This window comes from Halichoerus grypus, chromosome 4, assembly GCF_964656455.1.
Source record: "Halichoerus grypus chromosome 4, mHalGry1.hap1.1, whole genome shotgun sequence".
Lineage (NCBI taxonomy): Eukaryota > Metazoa > Chordata > Mammalia > Carnivora > Phocidae > Halichoerus > Halichoerus grypus.
This window is the reverse complement of record NC_135715.1, coordinates 68,707,173-68,726,263: the sequence shown is the minus strand read 5'-3', so window position 1 is coordinate 68,726,263 and position 19,091 is coordinate 68,707,173. Positions and strand designations below refer to the sequence as shown.

Genomic DNA, 19,091 nt, shown 5'->3' with positions numbered 1-19,091 from the left:
CCCTAGAAAATCTGAAACTTCTATCCTTATAACAGCCTGCATAATACAACTTAGTTACTGTTTTACAAATGAATATGAATATGTATATAGAGAGAGCACACAGAGGTTCCGACTCTGGCTCTTATGAACTTTAAAAATAGGTTTCAGCTAAAGGTGGTGGTTTGCCTCCTGTTTTTTCATCTAGGAAGTATTCTAAAATCAGTTATTTTTAGCAGATAGCATTCTGGTCTTAATGCTATTTGGACTATAGTCTAACTTCTCTTTTAAATGTATATGTAGCAACTTAGTTTAATTAGGTTATTGGAGGTGTGATTTTTTTTTTCTGTTAGTATCTCTGACAAGGAATAATCTTAAATAATTGAATCTGTTGATCAAATACAATTAAAGTAAATGCCATAACTAAACTCTCCTGCTTTTAAGTGGATGATCTTAAATAATAGCTCCTTTTAAAAAACTATAAACTCATAGAATTAAGTTATCACAGGTCTTGTTCAGTCTCTTCAGATTACAGGGGAAGACATTGAAGGCAGTCAGTTCACTCTTCCACTTGGTGCCTTCAGTAACTCTGCCGGGTACAGATTTGCTTGTTATCCAGGTCATATTCTGTGCCAAGTTTATGTTATGGGAATAGTAGTAAGTTTATGATACTTACCTTAAACTATTGCTGTGCTCTAGTGAAAAGTCTGAAATGCAGATGCTTTAAGAGATTCACAGTTGTTTTATGGAAAATAGTGGCTTTATAGGAACCCATTTTGTTCATGTGTATTCCCAAGTGGGTTGGCCTGCTTAGAAAAAAAACAACAACTCAGACTTCTAATAAATGTTCTCAACAGCATCACCATTTAATTTCCCTCACCTCTATTATATATAAATATATAGCTTAATCAGCTTCTGGTTACTTGAATAGTACAGGCCCTTGTTAAACAATTAAATCACTTCATAATCTAACACTTGATAAAGCCTTCCATAGACATTTTTATTTCTTATTAAATTCTACAAATTCACTCCCTTTAATAAAGCATCAAAAAGCAAGGTACCTATTATCACATATTATCTCAGTATGACATGAACGTATATAACTCGAATTATGGTTTAATTTTACTCTCAGCCTTTGTAGAAATTTTAAATAAGTAATACTTTTACTAATATTTTAATGTAATTTTGGTAATTTTAAAAAGTCTTTTCTTCTACTCTAATTCAAGGACCAACATAATAAATTCCTTCTCAAGTTTAATGCAGAAAGAGTTTTACTTAAGAAATTTTGTTTGTCCATATTTCCAGTAAACCTACAGTTACATTCAGTGCCAGTTTATTTTATTAAAAGGTAGTGTATCTTTGGTAACTGGTAACATGTTTTTATCCCCAGACCCTGTTAGATAGTGGTGTTTTAAATGGTTAAAAAAAATTGATCTTGAAAAATGCATTGTCTCTTTCAAAATAGAATGGTTGCTATTTAAATTATAATTATTATGTGTTTTTTGCCTAATAAATTGTAAGAGTTCTGTAGTTTTAAAAAAATGGACTGTGTAGGCTTTGGAAAAATAAAATTGATACTATTTGCTTTAAAAACATGTATGGAAATTTCTTTTTAGGAGAACCCCCAATTAAAAGAAACTTGTTAAATGAATTCGACAGGATAATGAAAAATCAAGAAAAATCCTTAAAAGCTTCGAAAAGCACTCCAGATGGTAAAGTTTGCTTTGTATTCATATCTTTTCCCTCTCTGTAGGTACCACACACAGTATTTTTAAGTTCTTTTTCTAAGCTTTTTTGAGTATATAGATAATTGGACAAGACTTTTACAGTGTGGTTTGCTAAAGATACGTCTTGCTTTGTTATGTGAGCTCTTCTTTCATAACACCTAGTATGATGTGGAGGTTCTCCAAAATTGGGAAGCATGAAGTGATTATAGAATAATGACTTTTTAAATAGAAAAGCTATAAAAATTTAGGAAGATCTTAGTGTAATAATTTAAAGCTTAGATTCTGGAATCCAGTCAAGCTTTTGACTGACCTTCACCATTTCACCAAAATCACTCTTTCCTAAGTCACATGGTGATCTCCATATTGGCAAATCCAGCAGCCATTTCTGTGTCATTTGGCTCCATCTTTCAGCCACATTAAATAGTTGGTCACTCACATGCTCTTGGTTCTCCTCCTGCGTAGCCACTTCTTCATTGTCTTTGCTGGCTCTTCCTTATTCATTCCTTTCTCTAAACATAGGAGTGCCCCATGGCTCTGTTCTCAGAGCTCTTCTCTGCCTAAACTTCAGTGACTACCAAAATTGAATCTGCAGGCTTAACCTGTCCTGGAACTCCAAACTTAATCATTCATTTGCCCTTGAACTTTTGTACTTATTATTACTAATAAGCATTTCCAAGTCACCACAGCCAGTGCTGAACTCCTGATTCCATCCCTGTCCCAAACCCACTCTTCCTTGTTCTTTCCTTTCTCATGCCATTCTGCCAATTGATACATCAAAACCTTAATGTCCTCGTTTACTCTTTTGTTTCCTCATACTCCACACGCAGCCCATCAACAAGTCCTATAAGTTCTACCTTTGAAATATAACAAGAATCTGACCATTTCTTCTCACCTCTGCCCCTGCCACCTTCATCCAAGCCACAATCATAGCTTCTAACTCATCTCTCTGTTTCTGCCTCTGCCCCTCCTCCAGGCTCTCAACATAGCAGCTAGAATCATCCTGGTAACAAAAAGGTCAGATCATGCCCCTTCAGTGCTTAAAACTCTCCATGGCTTCCTATCTCATTACCATGGAATACTTAAAAATAAATAAAACATGTAACTATTGCTCGCTATATACTTGGTTCCTGGGTTTGGAAAGGAAGAATTCAGATAGTGAGGGATAAACATATTGGACTGTAGAGGCTTAGTTCTGAAACACATGGGATAAATCCCACAATAAATCTTTGATGACTATGTAGAGATCTTTCTCCTTTTTTTATTTTTTTAATTTTATTTTATTATGTTATGTTAGTCACACATCATTAGTTTTTGATGTAGTGTTCCATGATTCATTGTTTGCATATAACACCCAGTGCTCCATTCAATACATGCCCTCTTTAATACCCATCACCCGGCTAACCCATCCTCCCCACCCCCCTCCCCGCTAAAACCCTCAGTTTGTTTCTCAGAGTCCATAGTATCTCATGGTTCGTCTCCCCCTCCGATTCCCCCCCCTTCATTTTTGCCTTCCTACTATCTTCCTTTTTTCTTTTTTTTTTTTAACATATAATGTATTATTTGTTTCAGAGGTACAGGTCTGTGATTCATCAGTCTTACACAATTCATGGTGCTCACCATAGCACATACCCTCCCCAATGTCTATCACCCAGCCACCCCATCCCTCCCACCTCCCACCACTCCAGCAACCCTCAGTTTGTTTCCTGAGATTAAGAATTCCTCATATCAGTGTTTCTCCTTTTTTATGGTTGCATAGTACTTGATCATGTGGCTGTATCAATGTATTCTAGTTTATTCAACCAATCCCCTACTAATGAACTAGTTGAAGGTTTAAGAACTACAAGTTGCGGGGTGCCTGGGTGGCTCAGTTGGTTAAGTGTCCCATTTGTGGTTTCTGCTCAGGTAATGATCTCATGGGTCATGAGGTTGAGCCTTGCGTCAGGCTCTGTGCCCAGTGGGGAGTCTGCTTGATGTTCTCTCCCTCCCTCTTCCTCTGCCCCTCCCCCCACTCATGCTCAACGTTCTTTCTGTCTTGCTCTCTAAAATAAATAAATCTTAAAAAAAAAAAAGTACAAATTGCATACCGAGAATAATATCTAAAGTTTGGCTTGTAAAACCTTCATAAGACTAAATTTTAAATTCGGTATTTGCATGGTAATTAGCTAACACTTTTGAGTTATGATTAACATCAGCTGATTAAATTTATAATGATTTCCTTTATATGTTTACACTGAGTTATTTGGTATATAGTCATCAATTTGTGAGTCAAATATTTCAAGTCTATAATATCAAAATTTTTATGTAAATATTTATAGTAATGTGTGATAAACAGGCATACAAAATAAAATCCCGCATTAGATTTTCATTAATACATAATGTAAAATACATTTTCATTAATACATAATGTGAAATATTTTTCTAGGCATCCTAAAAGACAGAAGCTTGTTTATGCATCATATTTCTTTAGAGCCAATTACCTGTGGACCGTTTCGGTAAGAGATACTTTGTTTGTTTTTTAATTCTAATAAAATTTAGGAAAGGTATGGTTTTTGAAGGTAAATATTTCTAAAAATAATAATGGCACTAATATGCAATAAAGAAGTGAACACTTCCCTCTTTGAAAGTCTGCAAGTTAAGTAAGTGTACTTTGGTAGTACTTTATAGTGCTATTCATACTATTATCTCATTTTTCAGTTTCTTAACATCTTTGGAAAGTAGACAAAGGTTTTATTCCAACTTTATGGATAAGAGAGATTAAGAGAGAATAAGGAAATTACTGAAAATCAATTTCAAATATATCAAAAAAGATGGCATATATTGAAAATATTCTCTTACCTCTCCTCCCTCTCAAAACCCTACCCAAATTACTAAGAGATTTTTTTTAACTTATAAATCCACAAGGACAATGATCGGAGAAAAAAACAACAAATTTTGGAAGCCAAAAAGCATGAAAGACTTAGCCCTTAGAAAGCTAAAACCTCACATTAGAGCAAGCAGAGAAGCTACCCAATTTCCCCTAAAGAACCCAAGAAAGACTCAAATTGGCAGCAGCATGTTCTTCTGAAGGTGAGGTAGAAAATAGATCAGTTGAAAACCCCTCCCCCACTACAGGCAGCCAGTTATCCCTTTTGTGCCAGAAGACCAGAAGGTTATTGTCTGGAAAAGATGAATTGGAGGGATTCTGAATTGGGAGGGTGGAGACACAGCAGACACAGTTGAGGGGAGGTACTGAAAACAGAGATTAAGTAAAAAATCTGTTTATCGAGTAATGAGACTCCCAAGCCTCCTTCCCACACTTGGCTCCCAAATACTGGCAGCCAGGCCTCTAGGCAGAAGACTGGAAGATTTTTTTTCTGGGGAACATGACAGCTCAATAGAAAAGACTACAGGGGCACCTGGGTGGCTCAGTCGTTAAGCGTCTGCCTTTAGCTTGGGTCATGATCCCGGGGTTGAGCCCCACATCAGGCTCCCTGCTCAGCGAGGAGCCTGCTTCTCCCTCTCCCACTCCCCCTGCTTGTGTTCCCTCTCTCGCTTTGTCTCTGTCAAAAAATAAATAAAAAATCTTAAAAAAAAAAAAAAGAAAAGACTACAAATACACTCAAATGAAACTGCATAGCCATGGCACCGGTTGGTGATGACAACAACTGACGAACCCCACAGCACACACTTCACTCTTAAATAAGGAGAGAATCAAGGATCACTAGTTATTGGAAGAAAGCCTCTGTGAAAGATAGTATCCATAGTACAAAAACAAACAAAAAAGAAAGGAACTTAGAGGAAATAGATCATGCAAGGAAGTGAATGAAGTTTCAAAAAAACTAATATTCTCAGGATAGAGAACATATTGCATCCTTAAAATAAGAACAAGTTGTTGTAAAAAGAGTTCTTATAAATTAAAACTATGATGACAAATTAACTCAGTAGAAGTAATAGAAGATAAAAGTTATGAAACCTCCAAAAATATAGAATAAAGAGATGAAAGAAGAAAAGATAATTAGAAAATTCAGTCCTATGGGCCTAACATCTGAAAATTTGGAGTTTGAGAAAGAAGGAACAAAGGAGAAGTGAAGAGAAATTTTCAAAGAAATAATTCAAGATACTTTATCCATACTGAAGGACAAGAGTTTGATTAAAAGGGCCCTCTGAATGAGCACATGAATAAAAATGCCTCACATTAAGGCTCATCCTTGTGAAATTTTAGAACGATAAGGGCAAAGGGAAACCTTAAATTTTCCAGCGAGCCAAAAAATCAGGTTTCAAAGTTGCAAGAGTCAACGGTATAAATTCTCTCGCCATTAACATTGGATGCTAGAAGATTATGGATTCTATAATGTATACTACAGAGCAGTGCCTTTAAAATTCTGAGAGAAAATTATTTCCAGCCTAGAATCCTATCACTGACCAAAATATCAAAGAAGTGTGAGGTGGACATTTTTCAGATGCAGAGTACCAAAAGGTGTATCTCCCATTATTTTTCTCCAGAAGCTCACAAAACCAGTACATAACAAAGAGGGAGGAAGAGGTGAGATTGAAGAAACAGGAATTGAACATAGAGAGGCAGAGGGAATCCCCCAGGCAGATGGTGCTGAGGGGAGATCCCAGAATGATAGCTGTGTCGCTAAGCCCAGACAGGCAGCTAGACCATTTTGGAACAGAAAAATAGAGCCCTGGGGAAGTCTGCTTGCAAGATAAAATTGAAGCAGAACCTGAAGTCTTAATGCGGTAAGAAGCTTCTTGGTAAAGATGGTAGATTGAACATACTCACATAACTTCCATTGCCTTCCAGAGTTTTACCAAAACCACAGTGAGTAAACTTACACTCAAGACAGGGAGAACAGGAGAGGGGACCACAGTGGCTGTTTTTCAAAGCATATGGGAAAAAACAGATTCAGAATCATAATGGGGAGAGGAAAGAATCAACTGTGTTACATGGGAGAAGCCTCAAAAGCTGAGGAATTCATGAATCTTCAGAATTGGTGATGACAAAGGAAGGAGCCAGAACAAGGGTGCAGGTTGAAAATACATCGCCTCCACTCCATGAAGCTAGACAACTACCTCTTGTCCACTCTAACAGAAGACCAGGGCTAATTCTCCAGGGAGGATACATAATTAAATATTGACAATCAAATACATAACTTGGGAAGATGGGGAGGCGAGAAAGGAAGGAAGGAAGTTTAGTAAAGTAGAAGTGGTGACAAAGAGCTAAATCATCATTTTCCAAGTGGCTCTTCAAGAAGCAGCAGTTACAGAGATGTCACTGAGGGATAATGGATGTGAATATCATAGAAGCATCTAAAATTGTAGAAAGCAGTTGTGAAAACTTCTATCTGGTAAATTTTTTAGCCCAGGACTATGGTTTAGATTGTGTTTAATGTTACCCTTTCAAAAATAACTATTTGTGGCATTGTTGAAAACATTCATTGACCTGCACTTCTGCCAGCAGGCTACTAATATACATGTTTTGAATGTAGAAACCCAGGTGATTTTTTTATTTGTTTTCATTTTCAAAAACAGGTTGTAATGTTAAAAATAAAGTAAAAGCTTATTTATCTACATATTACCTTAATTTACACATATGATGAGAAAATAGTCCTGTGCATTTAAGTAAGCATGCATAAATTCCTAAGGATCTTATTTATATTGTGCAGATAGATATAAAGATAAGTAAATCCACCTCAGATTTCTGGCTGGTCTTGGAGCCAGGCATGAAAAGAATTACTGTGATATAAGTACTTAAGTAGGTATAACAAAGTGATGTGACAGCATAGAAAAATTGGCAGTTAATTATGCGGCAGAAGCTTAACAACAGTTCTTCAGACAGAATGTAAGGGATGTTTAGGTGAGGAGGGCGCTCCACACTCTGGAAAGAGTAGGAAGTTACATGGCTTTCCTCACGGGATTCAGCAGGCTGGGGTGCTGTGGGGACTGGGAGGAAACAAAAAAAATGGGTAGGTTAGGACCTATAAATAGGAAGCCTCCTGTGTCATTTCTGACAAGTTGAAACTTGGGTAGTGACTGTTTGTCTGTGGAAGTTTCTAAGAGCAGCATAACCAGATTTGTGTTTTAGAAATAGACCAAAGTGAAACTGTCATGAGGAGATTAGTAAGGAAGTGAAGATTTCAACTTAACACAGGTGCTAGAGCAGAGAGTAGAATATGGGTGGGAGATAAGAGTCAAGATTTGGCCAGATAATGGGTATACTGGGAGTGGCAGGGTATCTCCACTTACATTCAGTAGACATCTTGGTCATAACCTACAAAGTAAACTCCTCATTTTCACAGGATTTTTAATATTTCAAAACAAGGGAGTACAAAATCAATGAAAACAAGTTTTGGGGCAGAAGGTTTATGCATTCTTAGGCACTAGATCTCTCAATCATCCATTCAGGGAAATCAGTCCAGCAATTGCCCCCCTCTCTCCTGCATTGATACTGTCTTCCTCTCTATTGGGTCAGTCCCATTAGTCAGGTAGTTGATATAAGTCTCCGTCTTAACAAGAAACACCTTTCTCGATTCCTCTTATCCCACCAATCCATTTCCTTACCCACTTAAAGCACAACTCATTAGAATGATCTCCACTCATGTTCTCTACTTCATCTCTTCCCCTTCTCTCCTGAACCCACCTCATTCTCTGATCACTGTGCACTACCCCTTGTTAAGATTGCCAGTTACCCCCATATTGCTGAATTTTATCAGCTCTCCATCCTCCTATTAACCCAGCATTCACATAGTTAATCACTCCTGCCTTTTAAACAGTTTCTTTACTCTAACTTCTGGGACCTCTCTCTTCTCCTCCTTCCCATTGGCTATTCTTTCTCTTTTGCTGGTTCTTCTCTTAACCACTAAATGTTAAATTCCCTCATGGCTCAGCTCCAGGTGGCTTCCCTTCCTGACCTTCCTCTTTAGTAGCTACCTCATCCACTCTCATGACTTTATATACCATCTCTTTACTGATGGCTCCAAAATTAATGTCATAAGCCTGAATTTCTTCCCTGAACAACATATGCATTCATCTAGTTACCTACTTGACATTTTTATTTGGGTGACTAATAGACATCTCAAACTTAACAGCTTCCCCTAATCTGTTTTCCTGTAAAAGTCTAACAACTCTGCTTTCAAAATACACTCATACCCTAGGACAGAGAGTGTCGTTTCTGTACTCAAAAACTAGTCCATGACTTCCCATCTCAGGGTACAACTGGGGAGTCCTTACCCCAGGGTGTACAGGTTCTCCATGATCTGGCCTTTTTGCTCTCTTTCCAGTCTCACCGGCTGACTTTCCCTTCTCGCTCTGTTCCAGTTGTGCTTGTGCCTAGCCTACCACATGATGTGCACTCTGCCTGCGGCACCCTTCTCCCGAATACCTATGTGGCTTTATCTCCCACTTCCTTCAGGGCTCTGTGCAAATGTCACCTTATCAGTAATGTTTTCCTCACCAACCTGTATAAAATAATATTTATTTAATTCTGCTGGACGCTCCCTGCCCCCCTTACCATGCTTTTAATGTTCCCTATAGCATTGAATACCAATATTTGTTTGTCTGCTTCCCTCCGCTAGAATATAAACCCTGTGATTTTGTTTTGTTCCCATTTTATCTTCCAGCCAAAACAGTGTCTAGCACACATAGTCAGAACTCATTAAATATTTAATGGTGAGGGGCTCCTCGGTGGCTCAGTCCATTAAGTGTCTTAACTCTTGATCTCAGCTCAGATCTTAATCTCAGGGTCTTGAGTTCAAGCCCCACCTTGGGCTCCACACTGGATGTGGAGTCTACTTAAAAAATAAATAAAAATAAAATATTTGAGGGACGCCTGGGTGGCTCAGTTGGTTAAGCGACTGCCTTCAGCTCAGGTCATGATCCTGGAGTCCCGGGATCGGGTCCCGCATCGGGCTCCCTGCTCGGCAGGGAGTCTGCTTCTCCCTCTGACCCTCCTCCCTCTCATGCTCTCTGTCTCTCATTCTCTCTCTCTCAAATAAATAAATAAAATCTTAAAAAAAATAAAATAAAATAAAATAAAATAAAATATTTGATGGCTATTTGATGACTGAATAAATGAGTTCTAGGGTAACTTTAAGTTCCAGGGATTCAGGTTTGAATAAAAGGAAGTATGGGATTTTCAACAAAATACCAAATATGAGAAAGAACATGTATGCTAAGGAAGGTGATTAATTTTGGACATGTTGAGTTTGAGATGAGTGTGGAACATCAAGGTAGAGGTATATGGTGCTATACAAGGTTCAAAGTATAGGAATAACACCTGGGGCAAAGTCGGGCATGAAGATACAGATTAATATTTTTGTTAGATGATAATTTAAGCATTTGAAATGACTCACATCACCCAGGGAAAATGTCTAGGGAAGAAATCCAAGTTTAGAGATGGGAATTTTTTTTAAGAGAAAGAGGAAAAACCAGCAAAAGAAAGAAAAAGAGAGAGAAAGAAACAAACGAACACACAATTTTAAGAAGTCAGTTGTCAGAGGCCAGGTAGAATGAGTTTACACAGGAAGTTGAATTTGTGTGTAGGCACTTGGGAGGTGATTAGCAACTTTGTTGAGAACAATTTCTGTAGAACAGTGGGAGAAATGAGCGTTCCATGAATGGAAATTGAGGAAGTGAAAATAGCTAGTTTAGGTTACATGTTTGGGAAGATTGGCCATGAAGGGTAGGTCACAGTGAGTATTAGCTCAAAGGGGAGATAAGGCTAAGAAAAAAGTGTTTCAAGGATGGGCATGGCTTTCTGGCTAAATGAAAGGAGCACTAAAAAAAAAAAAAACTGTATACACAGGTGGTAGAGAAAGGAGAGAGGTGGAATAATAATGCAAAGAGTGGGGCTCCTGAGGAGACTGACTTATCAGGTGGCGTCAGGAGTACAGGTGAGGGTGTTAGTCCTAAGAGGATGGATAGATCCTTCTCTGGTAAAGGAGGTAAGTAAGGAGTACTGTGATCGAACTAGAGGAGACAAAGAGGATCCATGTTTGACTGTTATGTGAAATAAATGGTAAAGGCTGGATGTCAGTGTGTGAGAAATAGTTACAGACTTGAAAAGTGTGGTGTTGTCTTGGATGGCAAGCATAATGAAATGCAAAACAGTTGCCAGAGTAGGATTGCCATTATGGCAGTTGAGGTTTATGGGGGGGGGGGGGGTGATAAAGCACATTCTAAAATATTTACATATATGTCCATTTATTGGTAAATAATCAAACTTAAATATTTTCTCCTCATTGTAGCACAACTAAGGAACGGCAAGAAATGCAAAATCCAAATTTCACCACACCTGGTCAAGAATTTTTGTCTAAATCTCATTTTTATGAACACCTGGCTTTGGAAAAATCTTCAAGCAATTTATCAGTTTCAGGGCAGCCATTCTGTACAGTTCCTGCCACAAGAAATGAAAAAAGGAGACATTTGAATACTCCAAGCAAACCAGTGAAAGTCTTTGTCCCACCTTTTAAAACTAAATCACATTTTCACAGAGATGAACAGTGTATTAGCAAGAATACTAATTTGGAAGAAAACAAACAAAACCCAAAAAACATAGATGAACATGGCCCTGGTGATAGTGAAACAAATACTAATGACAGTGAAATTCATCAGCTTAAGAAAAATAACTCCAATCAAGCAGCAACTATAATAGTCACAAAGTGTGAAAAAGAACCTTTAGGTATTGTGTGAAAATTTGTGTTGACATGTTTTTGCCTTCCAGTTAGATGTTTCTCATATTTAAATAATGCCTTGAGGATTTGTCTCCTTCTGTGACAATTAAGAATTTCAGAACCTTTTTTAATGCTTTTAGATTTTTTCCTAAGCCCAAAGATTTAGATTTAAAGTATTCTAATGTTTTCTTTCAAAGGTGACTACTTATTATTTCTTATTTAAAAAAGGAGGGGGGATTTAGACAAACAATCTAAGACTGCTGTTACTGGAATATATATTTAACAGGCTACTAATTTTTTTCCAAATTTGAAATAAAAATAATAGATCTATTGTTTACAAGTTGAAACTTTGCCTATCCCTTAAGATTTAGAGCAAATTATCCCTGAAAATTAGAGCAAATTGATATATATGACTTTATAAAACAAAGGTTGTGCTTTTTAAATGTTACATGCAAGTTTATTTTTTGCTAACTTATTCTTTAATAGATTTAACTTCAAATCTTCAGAATGCCAGAGATATACAGGATATGCGGATTAAAGAGAAACAAAGGCAGCACATTTTTCCACAGCCAGGTAGCCTGTATCTTGCAAAAACCTCCACTGTGCCTAGAATCTCTCTGAGAGGAGCAGTGGAAGGCCGAGTCCCCTCTGCGTGTTCTCATAAACAGGTATGCTTTTGTCCACAAGGCTACTAACTTCTATAATCACGTATAATTTCATTTTATTAACTGGTATCTCCAAATTGTTTTGTTCAAAGAAAAAACAAACAAATGTGGGAGTGGATGAATGAAATAATTTTATTTCCTAATCAACCAACAGTGGCAGCCTCCTTCTCTGCTGCCTTATCTCACCAAAGTGATCTGTGCTCCAGAATTGCTAGTTCTCTTCCCCCTTCAAAATGTACTCATTTTATTACTGTAGTGCTCTCAGGTGTTAGAAGAAAGTAGTCTACTTGAATTTAAAGGGTGAATAACTCATAGCCCTGAATCCATTAAGAGCTATTGACATTTTTTTAAAAAGGATTCTTGTTAAGCCAGTGCTGTCTAGTTAGAATTTTAGGCAATGGAGAGGTGAACATAATATTGATAATATTAATAGGTGACATTTATTGAGTAGTTTTTCTGCACTCGTCACCCTTCTAAGCACTGTGCCTGCGGTGGTTGCATCTCACTCAATCTTCACAAGCATCTAAAGGAAAGGCACCGTCATTTTGTTCACTGTTTGCAGATGACAGAACTGAAGCACAGAGAGGGTCAAGTAACTGCCCCAAAGTCACTTAACTAGTAAGTTTTCCTCTACTGGACCTAGTTCCAGAGCAAGGAGTGTGACTCTAGAGTCACATCCGCACAAATCTCATACTTTGGGATGAGGCATGCTGGGGTGGAAGTGGGCCAGGCCTGTGTACAGATCTGACCTCCCCCTAAAATACTTAACGCTTTTCACAGTTCTTTCCCTTCTGAATTTTTTAACTTAAAAGATTTTGTAAAATATTAAATTACTTTTTTATCCCCGAAATGACTTCCTATGGCAGCTGAAGCAGGAGGCTTATGCACAAGGGGAATGAAAAGGGTGCAGCAGACTCTTGAATGTAGGAGTCATTTATATTATATTAAAATGTTTAGCTTCTATTAAGTTAGTTAAATATTTTGATGGTGAATATTTTAATATTTAAATGAAAAATTTTGTAAATTCAGTTTTGATTTATTATAATTGTTTTTATTCTATGAAACATGCTCTTTTGTTTGATTTTATTTTTCATTCATTATTAAATTTTTCTGTCATTTATTTTGTGCAGCTCTATATGTATGGCGTTTCCAAACATTGTGTAAAAATTAACAGCAAAAATGCAGAATCTTTTCAGTTTCACATTCAGGATTATTTTGGTAAGGAAGGACTGTGGTCTGGAGAGGGAATACAGTTGGCTGATGGTGGATGGCTCATACCCTCCAATGATGGAAAGGCTGGAAAAGAAGAATTTTATAGGTACTCCATGCAAAAAGAGATTGTGTTAACTTTTCTGTATTCCACCATCTCTCTCTTTTTTTCACTTACCTCTTTAAAACTTAATAAGTTGGCTAGAAATCAAATTTTTATATAGTGAATTATTTTAAGTACATTGTGGTTCAACTGACATTCTGTTGTAATCTTTTGAAAAGTGAATTATGGTTTGTCCTAGGATTTAATGAATTGGTTTTTCTTCAGTTGAGACATTTTTTATATGCATTTGTAAAATAAAGACTGATAAGAGCTAAGTTTGAGTGGACCTTGCCGTAGATAGACACACACACACACTTACGTCGTATTCCCTTTCATTGTATATTTCAATAAATGTAAAATATAAATACTAGAAGCTAAGCAGAAATACTCAAGTGTCAGTAATACCAAATAGTAAATTTTACTGCCCTAAAACATCAACAGTTTAAAAACTATATAACCTCTTATAGTTCTAATGTTTTTACAAAGATGATTTAAAATTTTTGCTATCAGGGATAGAATTACCATGCCAAGGGCAAGAGATGAGAAACATTTTTCTAATGCTCTCATTTTTTAAAATTCCTATATATCTTTCCAAAATTTATAATTTGGGGAAATTGGTAAAACATTTTTCCTGAAACTTTTGTTATGTTTTTGGAATACTTGAAGACGTGAATGTTATTTACATCTTGCACTTGTCTCCCATAAATATCTGCTATCAATTCTAGGTGGAAAAGTATACTAAACAGTTATATTGTTTTCTTGTATTAAGTATATATTATACTTGCATAGTGTATAAGTTAAGAGTAATTATCCTGGGGCACCTGGATGGCTCAGTCGTTAAGTGTCTGCCTTCGGCTCAGGTCATGATCCCAGGGTCCTGGGATCAAGCCCCACATTGGGTTCCCTGCTCAGCAGGGAGCCTGCTTCTCCCTCTCCCACTCCCCCTGCTTGTGTTCCCTCTCTCACTGTGTCTCTCTTAGTCAAATAAATAAAATCTTAAAAAAAAAAAAAAAGAGTAATTATCCTGTAATCAGGTGAGCATGTTTCATAACATTGACTGTTGAAGCTTAAGTTGTTTTTTTGATCATTCAACAAATATTTATTGAGGACCTACTATGCCAGATAACTCTTCTGCGTGCTTGGGATAACAAAAGAAAAAAATCTCTGCCTTAATAAGTCATACATTATAGTAGAGGGGTTTGGGGTGGGGAAGGAATTTTTTAAAAAGAAATAAGTAAGTTGTATAGTATATTAGAAGGTGATGAATACTATGAAGATAAAGCTGGAAAGGGCATAGGGAGACCCGGGTGAGGAAATGTGCAATTTTAAAATAAGCTAAGTAGTCAGGAGCCTTCACTGAGGCCCTGACATTTGGTCAATGTCCTGAAGGAGGGCAAGGGAGTGAGCATAGGACCCTGCGGGGAAAAGCATTGGCTGTAAGCAAGAAGCAGGCTTATTTAGGGAACAAGAGGAAAGTGAGTATAGCTGGAGTAGAATGGGCAGGAGAGGAGTAGTAGCAGATGAAGTTAGAGAGATGGGGCCTTATAAACTTTCATAAGAAGCTTGGCTTTAACTCTGAGTAACCATTTTTGGCCTGAATCAGAATGTTTAAAGCAGAGGAATGACATGATCTGCCTTGTTTTTAAAGAATAACTCTGGCTGCTGTTGAGATTAGACTGTCAGGAGGGACGATGATGGAAGCAGAGAGACCAGTTAGGAAACTATTGAGGTGATTCAGGTGAGATGTGGCTGCTCGGATGAAGAAGGTAGCAGTGGAGTTGGTGAAAAGCAGGTGGATACTGGGTATATTTTGAAGGTGGCACCATCAGGATTTGCTCAAGGATTGGATGAGGAGTGAGAGAAAAGGAGAATAAAAATAGCTCCAAAGACTTTGGCATTAGCAGCTGGAAGGGTGCAGTTACCATGTATGGAAAATTGAGAAGATCAAAGATGGAAGAGAAATGGAGTGTCCAGTTGGGACATTTTTTTAAGTAGGCAGGGCTTGAACTCACAACCCTCAGATCAAGACCCGAGCTGAGATCAAGAGTCGGATGCTTAACCAACTGAGCCACCCAGGTGCCCCACATGGGACAATTGAAGCTTGAGATATTAGTAGACACCCAAGTGGAGATGTTGAGTAGGCAGTTGGATATGCAAGTCTGGAGTTTATAGATGAAGTATGGGCCAAAGAAATCAATTTCATAGTTGTCAGCATATAGATGAAAATTAAAGCTATGAAAGAGAGACTGAGAAAAAGCAACCTGAAAGTTAGAAATTAGTATCAAAGAGTGTGTGGTATGTTGCAAGCTTAGTGAGGACAGAGCTTCAGGGAATAAAGAATGACCAGGTGTCAGTCACTGCTGGTGAGTAAAGGAAGATGAGGACTGAGAATTGACCATGGATTTAGCAATGTAGAGGTCATTATTAGTCTTAATGAAAATAAGTCAGTAAATTGATGGGGTGAGAAAGGGGCAATATGTGAAGAAGGAAGTAGGAGTAAAGGGTATTAGTTTTATTGTGTTTAAGGAAGAAAGAAAAACTATTTTTATACTGATGGAAATTGTTCAGTAGAAAAGAAAGAAGTTGATGTTGGGGGGAGAGAGGAGGCATTTCCTAGATCAAGGTCCTTAACTAGGCAAGAAAGGGTGGGAGCTAGTGTGGCAGGAGAAGCAAAGTGTAAAGGTCCAGATGCTAGTGGGCTGGTGGATATGAGGGTGGGAGCTTCTCGAAGTTCTCTTGATTATTTGTTTCCCTAGTACTCAAAGCGAGAATGCGGAAGGAAGAAGAGTTAGAGATTTGAGCAGACAGAGGAAGATCTTTAAAAAGCACTAGCCTAGAGAAGGATGTTCTTAGGTGATTTCTAAAAACAATCTCTTTTAAGAAAAATAATCTAAAATATTATTTTACTTTTTTTTTTACGATTTTATTTATTTATTTGACAGAGACATAGAGAGAGCATAGATAGGCAGAGCGGCAGGCAGAGGGAGAGGGAGAAGCAGGCTCTCCATGGAGCAGGGAGCCTGACGTGGGGCTCGATCCCAGGACCCTGGGATCATGACCTGAGCCGACGGCAGCCGCTTAACCAACTGAGCCACCCAGGCACCCCAAAATATAATTATTTAAATTAAGGATCTCATTTTCCAGTTGAAATAATTGTTTTGACTACTATGTTAATTTTATTAGTATATTTTGATACATGTCAAATCGTTTTCTAAATTATATTACTTATATTCTGACTCATAAAAATGTACTAAATGATCTTGTATGATGTAGTGTTTGTGCAAAGAGTGGTCATGGTTATTGAATTCAGTATCATCTTACATGTATTTTTATATTGTTCTACCTTTATTTGTTCAGGGCTCTGTGCGACACCCCAGGTGTGGATCCAAATCTTATTTCTAGAGTTTGGGTGTATAATCACTACAGATGGATTATATGGAAACTGGCAGCTATGGAATTTGCCTTTCCTAAGGAATTTGCTAATAGGTGCCTAAGCCCAGAAAGGGTGCTTCTTCAACTAAAATACAGGCAAGTTCAATGCATTATATTATGTAATCACATATGTGATGAGGTTCAGACTTCTGCGCAGGCTGTGACTTCCCCATCATAGAGGTACACGAGTCGGTTGTCAGTGACAGTCGCCATCCCACACTGCCGCTGAGTTGTACACAGTAATTCTCTTGTCACTCCTCCAGCCCCCTTAAGAGAAATCACACATTCCTACACCTCTTGCTTCCCTCTTCCCCCACCCCCTTTAACCTCTTGGCATGTGAGAAGAATATGAATTACTAATTTGATCCATTGTTCAGGGATGGACCATGTTTGCATTTGGGGAGTTTTAATATTTAATTCATATTTTAATATTATAAAACTTACTATATTAGTAGCTACCAAATTTTAAATTCTCTTCTGTCTCAGCAGTTCTTCAGCAAAAGTATTTAATTTTTATTCTCAATTATTCGGTGACCTTTTTACAATGAAATTTTAGACTCACAATTCCTAAAATGTGCATTTTTCTTTTTATTTTTAGATATGATGTGGAAATTGATAGAAGCAGAAGATCAGCTATAAAAAAGATAATGGAAAGGGATGACACGGCTGCAAAAACACTTGTTCTCTGTATTTCTGAAATAATTTCATCAAGCACAGATATATCTGAAACTTCCAGCGGTAAAACTAGCAGTGTGGGTACCAGAAAAGTGGGCATTGTCGAGCTCACGGATGGATGGTATGCTATTAAGGCCCAGTTTGATCCTCCCCTAGCAGCTCTGGTAAAGAACGGTAGACTGACCGTCGGTCAGAAGATCGTTATTCATGGGGCAGAACTGGTGGGCTTTCCTGATGCCTGCACACCGCTCGAAGCCCCAGAATCTCTTATGTTAAAGGTAAATTAAATTAATGCACACTCTTGGTAAAAATCAGTCCCTGATTCGGTTAAATTCTAGGGAGGTTTCATATTTTAAATTTTAAACTTCGGCCTATTAAAGATGCTCCATTTCTTGAAAACATACTAATAGTCTGAGTGTAAGTGGCAAATTTCTCAGACTGTTAAATTTTTTTGTGCTATTTTTGGGAAACCGAGAGAGTGATATTGAGCTAAAATAATGCAGGAGCAAATTTGCACTGGATTTGATTTTCGGCTATGGGTACCTATAGCCCTTGGTGCCATCTTGTTCTCATAGCATTGCTCTGCTTCCATCCTGATTACTCGATTAGACCTTTATTCCAGTATGATTAGAAAATTAGGTTTCAGTGATTCTTAAATATATAATAATAAAATGTACCTTTCATCTCTATGTAGACTTAAACCTATATAATAGGACTTTGTCATATTTTAATAGTCTACAATATTGATAAGTTACAAATACACTATTGTACAATATTGTACAATAGTCTACAATATTGATCAATTACAAATTGATCAATTACAATAATTGATACTGAGAAATTACTAATATTGTGCAGTTAGATTCACTTATGAGGTGAAATAATTTACTTCTGTCATATTCTGGATCACTCTACTTCAAGAAGGCATTTAATAAATTAAACATTTTTAAGTAAAGAGATACTTTGTCATTAACTCCACATTGTGTTGCTTTTAGTTAAGCTGAAACAGCCTTTTGTTTTATGTTGCTTAGAATATTAAAGTTGCAGTAGCTTTCAATTTTTTGTTTTGCTTTTATCAAATCAGTGCATATGCATAATTTCAAAACTCATGTAACATAGGCTTATGACCACCCCGCAAAAAAGCAGTCACTGAAGCCATCCTGCCTGACCTCTGTTCATGCTCCCCAAAGGCAACCACTTTGAATCTCTTTGGCAGTTTCTTTTGCTTATACTGCTATGTCATCTTTTCTCCTTCAGTTTAGACATTAACTGTTAGCTTCCTGCTATGAAAGTTGAGGAGTGAAGTCTGTATTCACTGTTTACATTATAATGATTGAAAAATATTTTTCGCAGCACAGCATATAATATACTAATTACATTTTCTTTACAATTTACTGCTTTCCCTGGAGTTAACAACTGTCTTGCTTTTTTTGTTTTGTTTTATTAATTTTCTGTATCCTTATCACCAATTCATTCCCACACAAGAGATACATAAAAATCATCTCAATATGTTAAAATACCTTTATCAATTCTGTTTCTTTTTCTTGGAGATCTCTTGGACCTCTCCATACTCCTGCCCCATTCTGACATGGTTACCTTCTATGTATGCTGTACAGTTACATTTCTAGAAATTATTTTCACTTCTTTCTGT

General features: G+C 37.2%; 1 protein-coding gene across 1 annotated transcript in view; it reads left to right on the top strand.

The window, feature by feature from the left end:
* The window catches only part of BRCA2 (BRCA2 DNA repair associated), a 61,059-nt gene that overhangs the window by 22,078 nt on the left and 19,890 nt on the right, over nucleotides 1-19,091 (top strand). Inside the window, exons 12-18 of the mRNA XM_036070486.2 lie at nucleotides 1,593-1,688; nucleotides 4,126-4,195; nucleotides 10,931-11,364; nucleotides 11,843-12,024; nucleotides 13,152-13,339; nucleotides 16,691-16,861; nucleotides 17,364-17,718. Of these exons, the coding sequence (XP_035926379.2) occupies nucleotides 1,593-1,688; nucleotides 4,126-4,195; nucleotides 10,931-11,364; nucleotides 11,843-12,024; nucleotides 13,152-13,339; nucleotides 16,691-16,861; nucleotides 17,364-17,718 (1,496 nt within the window). The remainder of the gene's footprint in view (nucleotides 1-1,592; nucleotides 1,689-4,125; nucleotides 4,196-10,930; nucleotides 11,365-11,842; nucleotides 12,025-13,151; nucleotides 13,340-16,690; nucleotides 16,862-17,363; nucleotides 17,719-19,091) is intronic.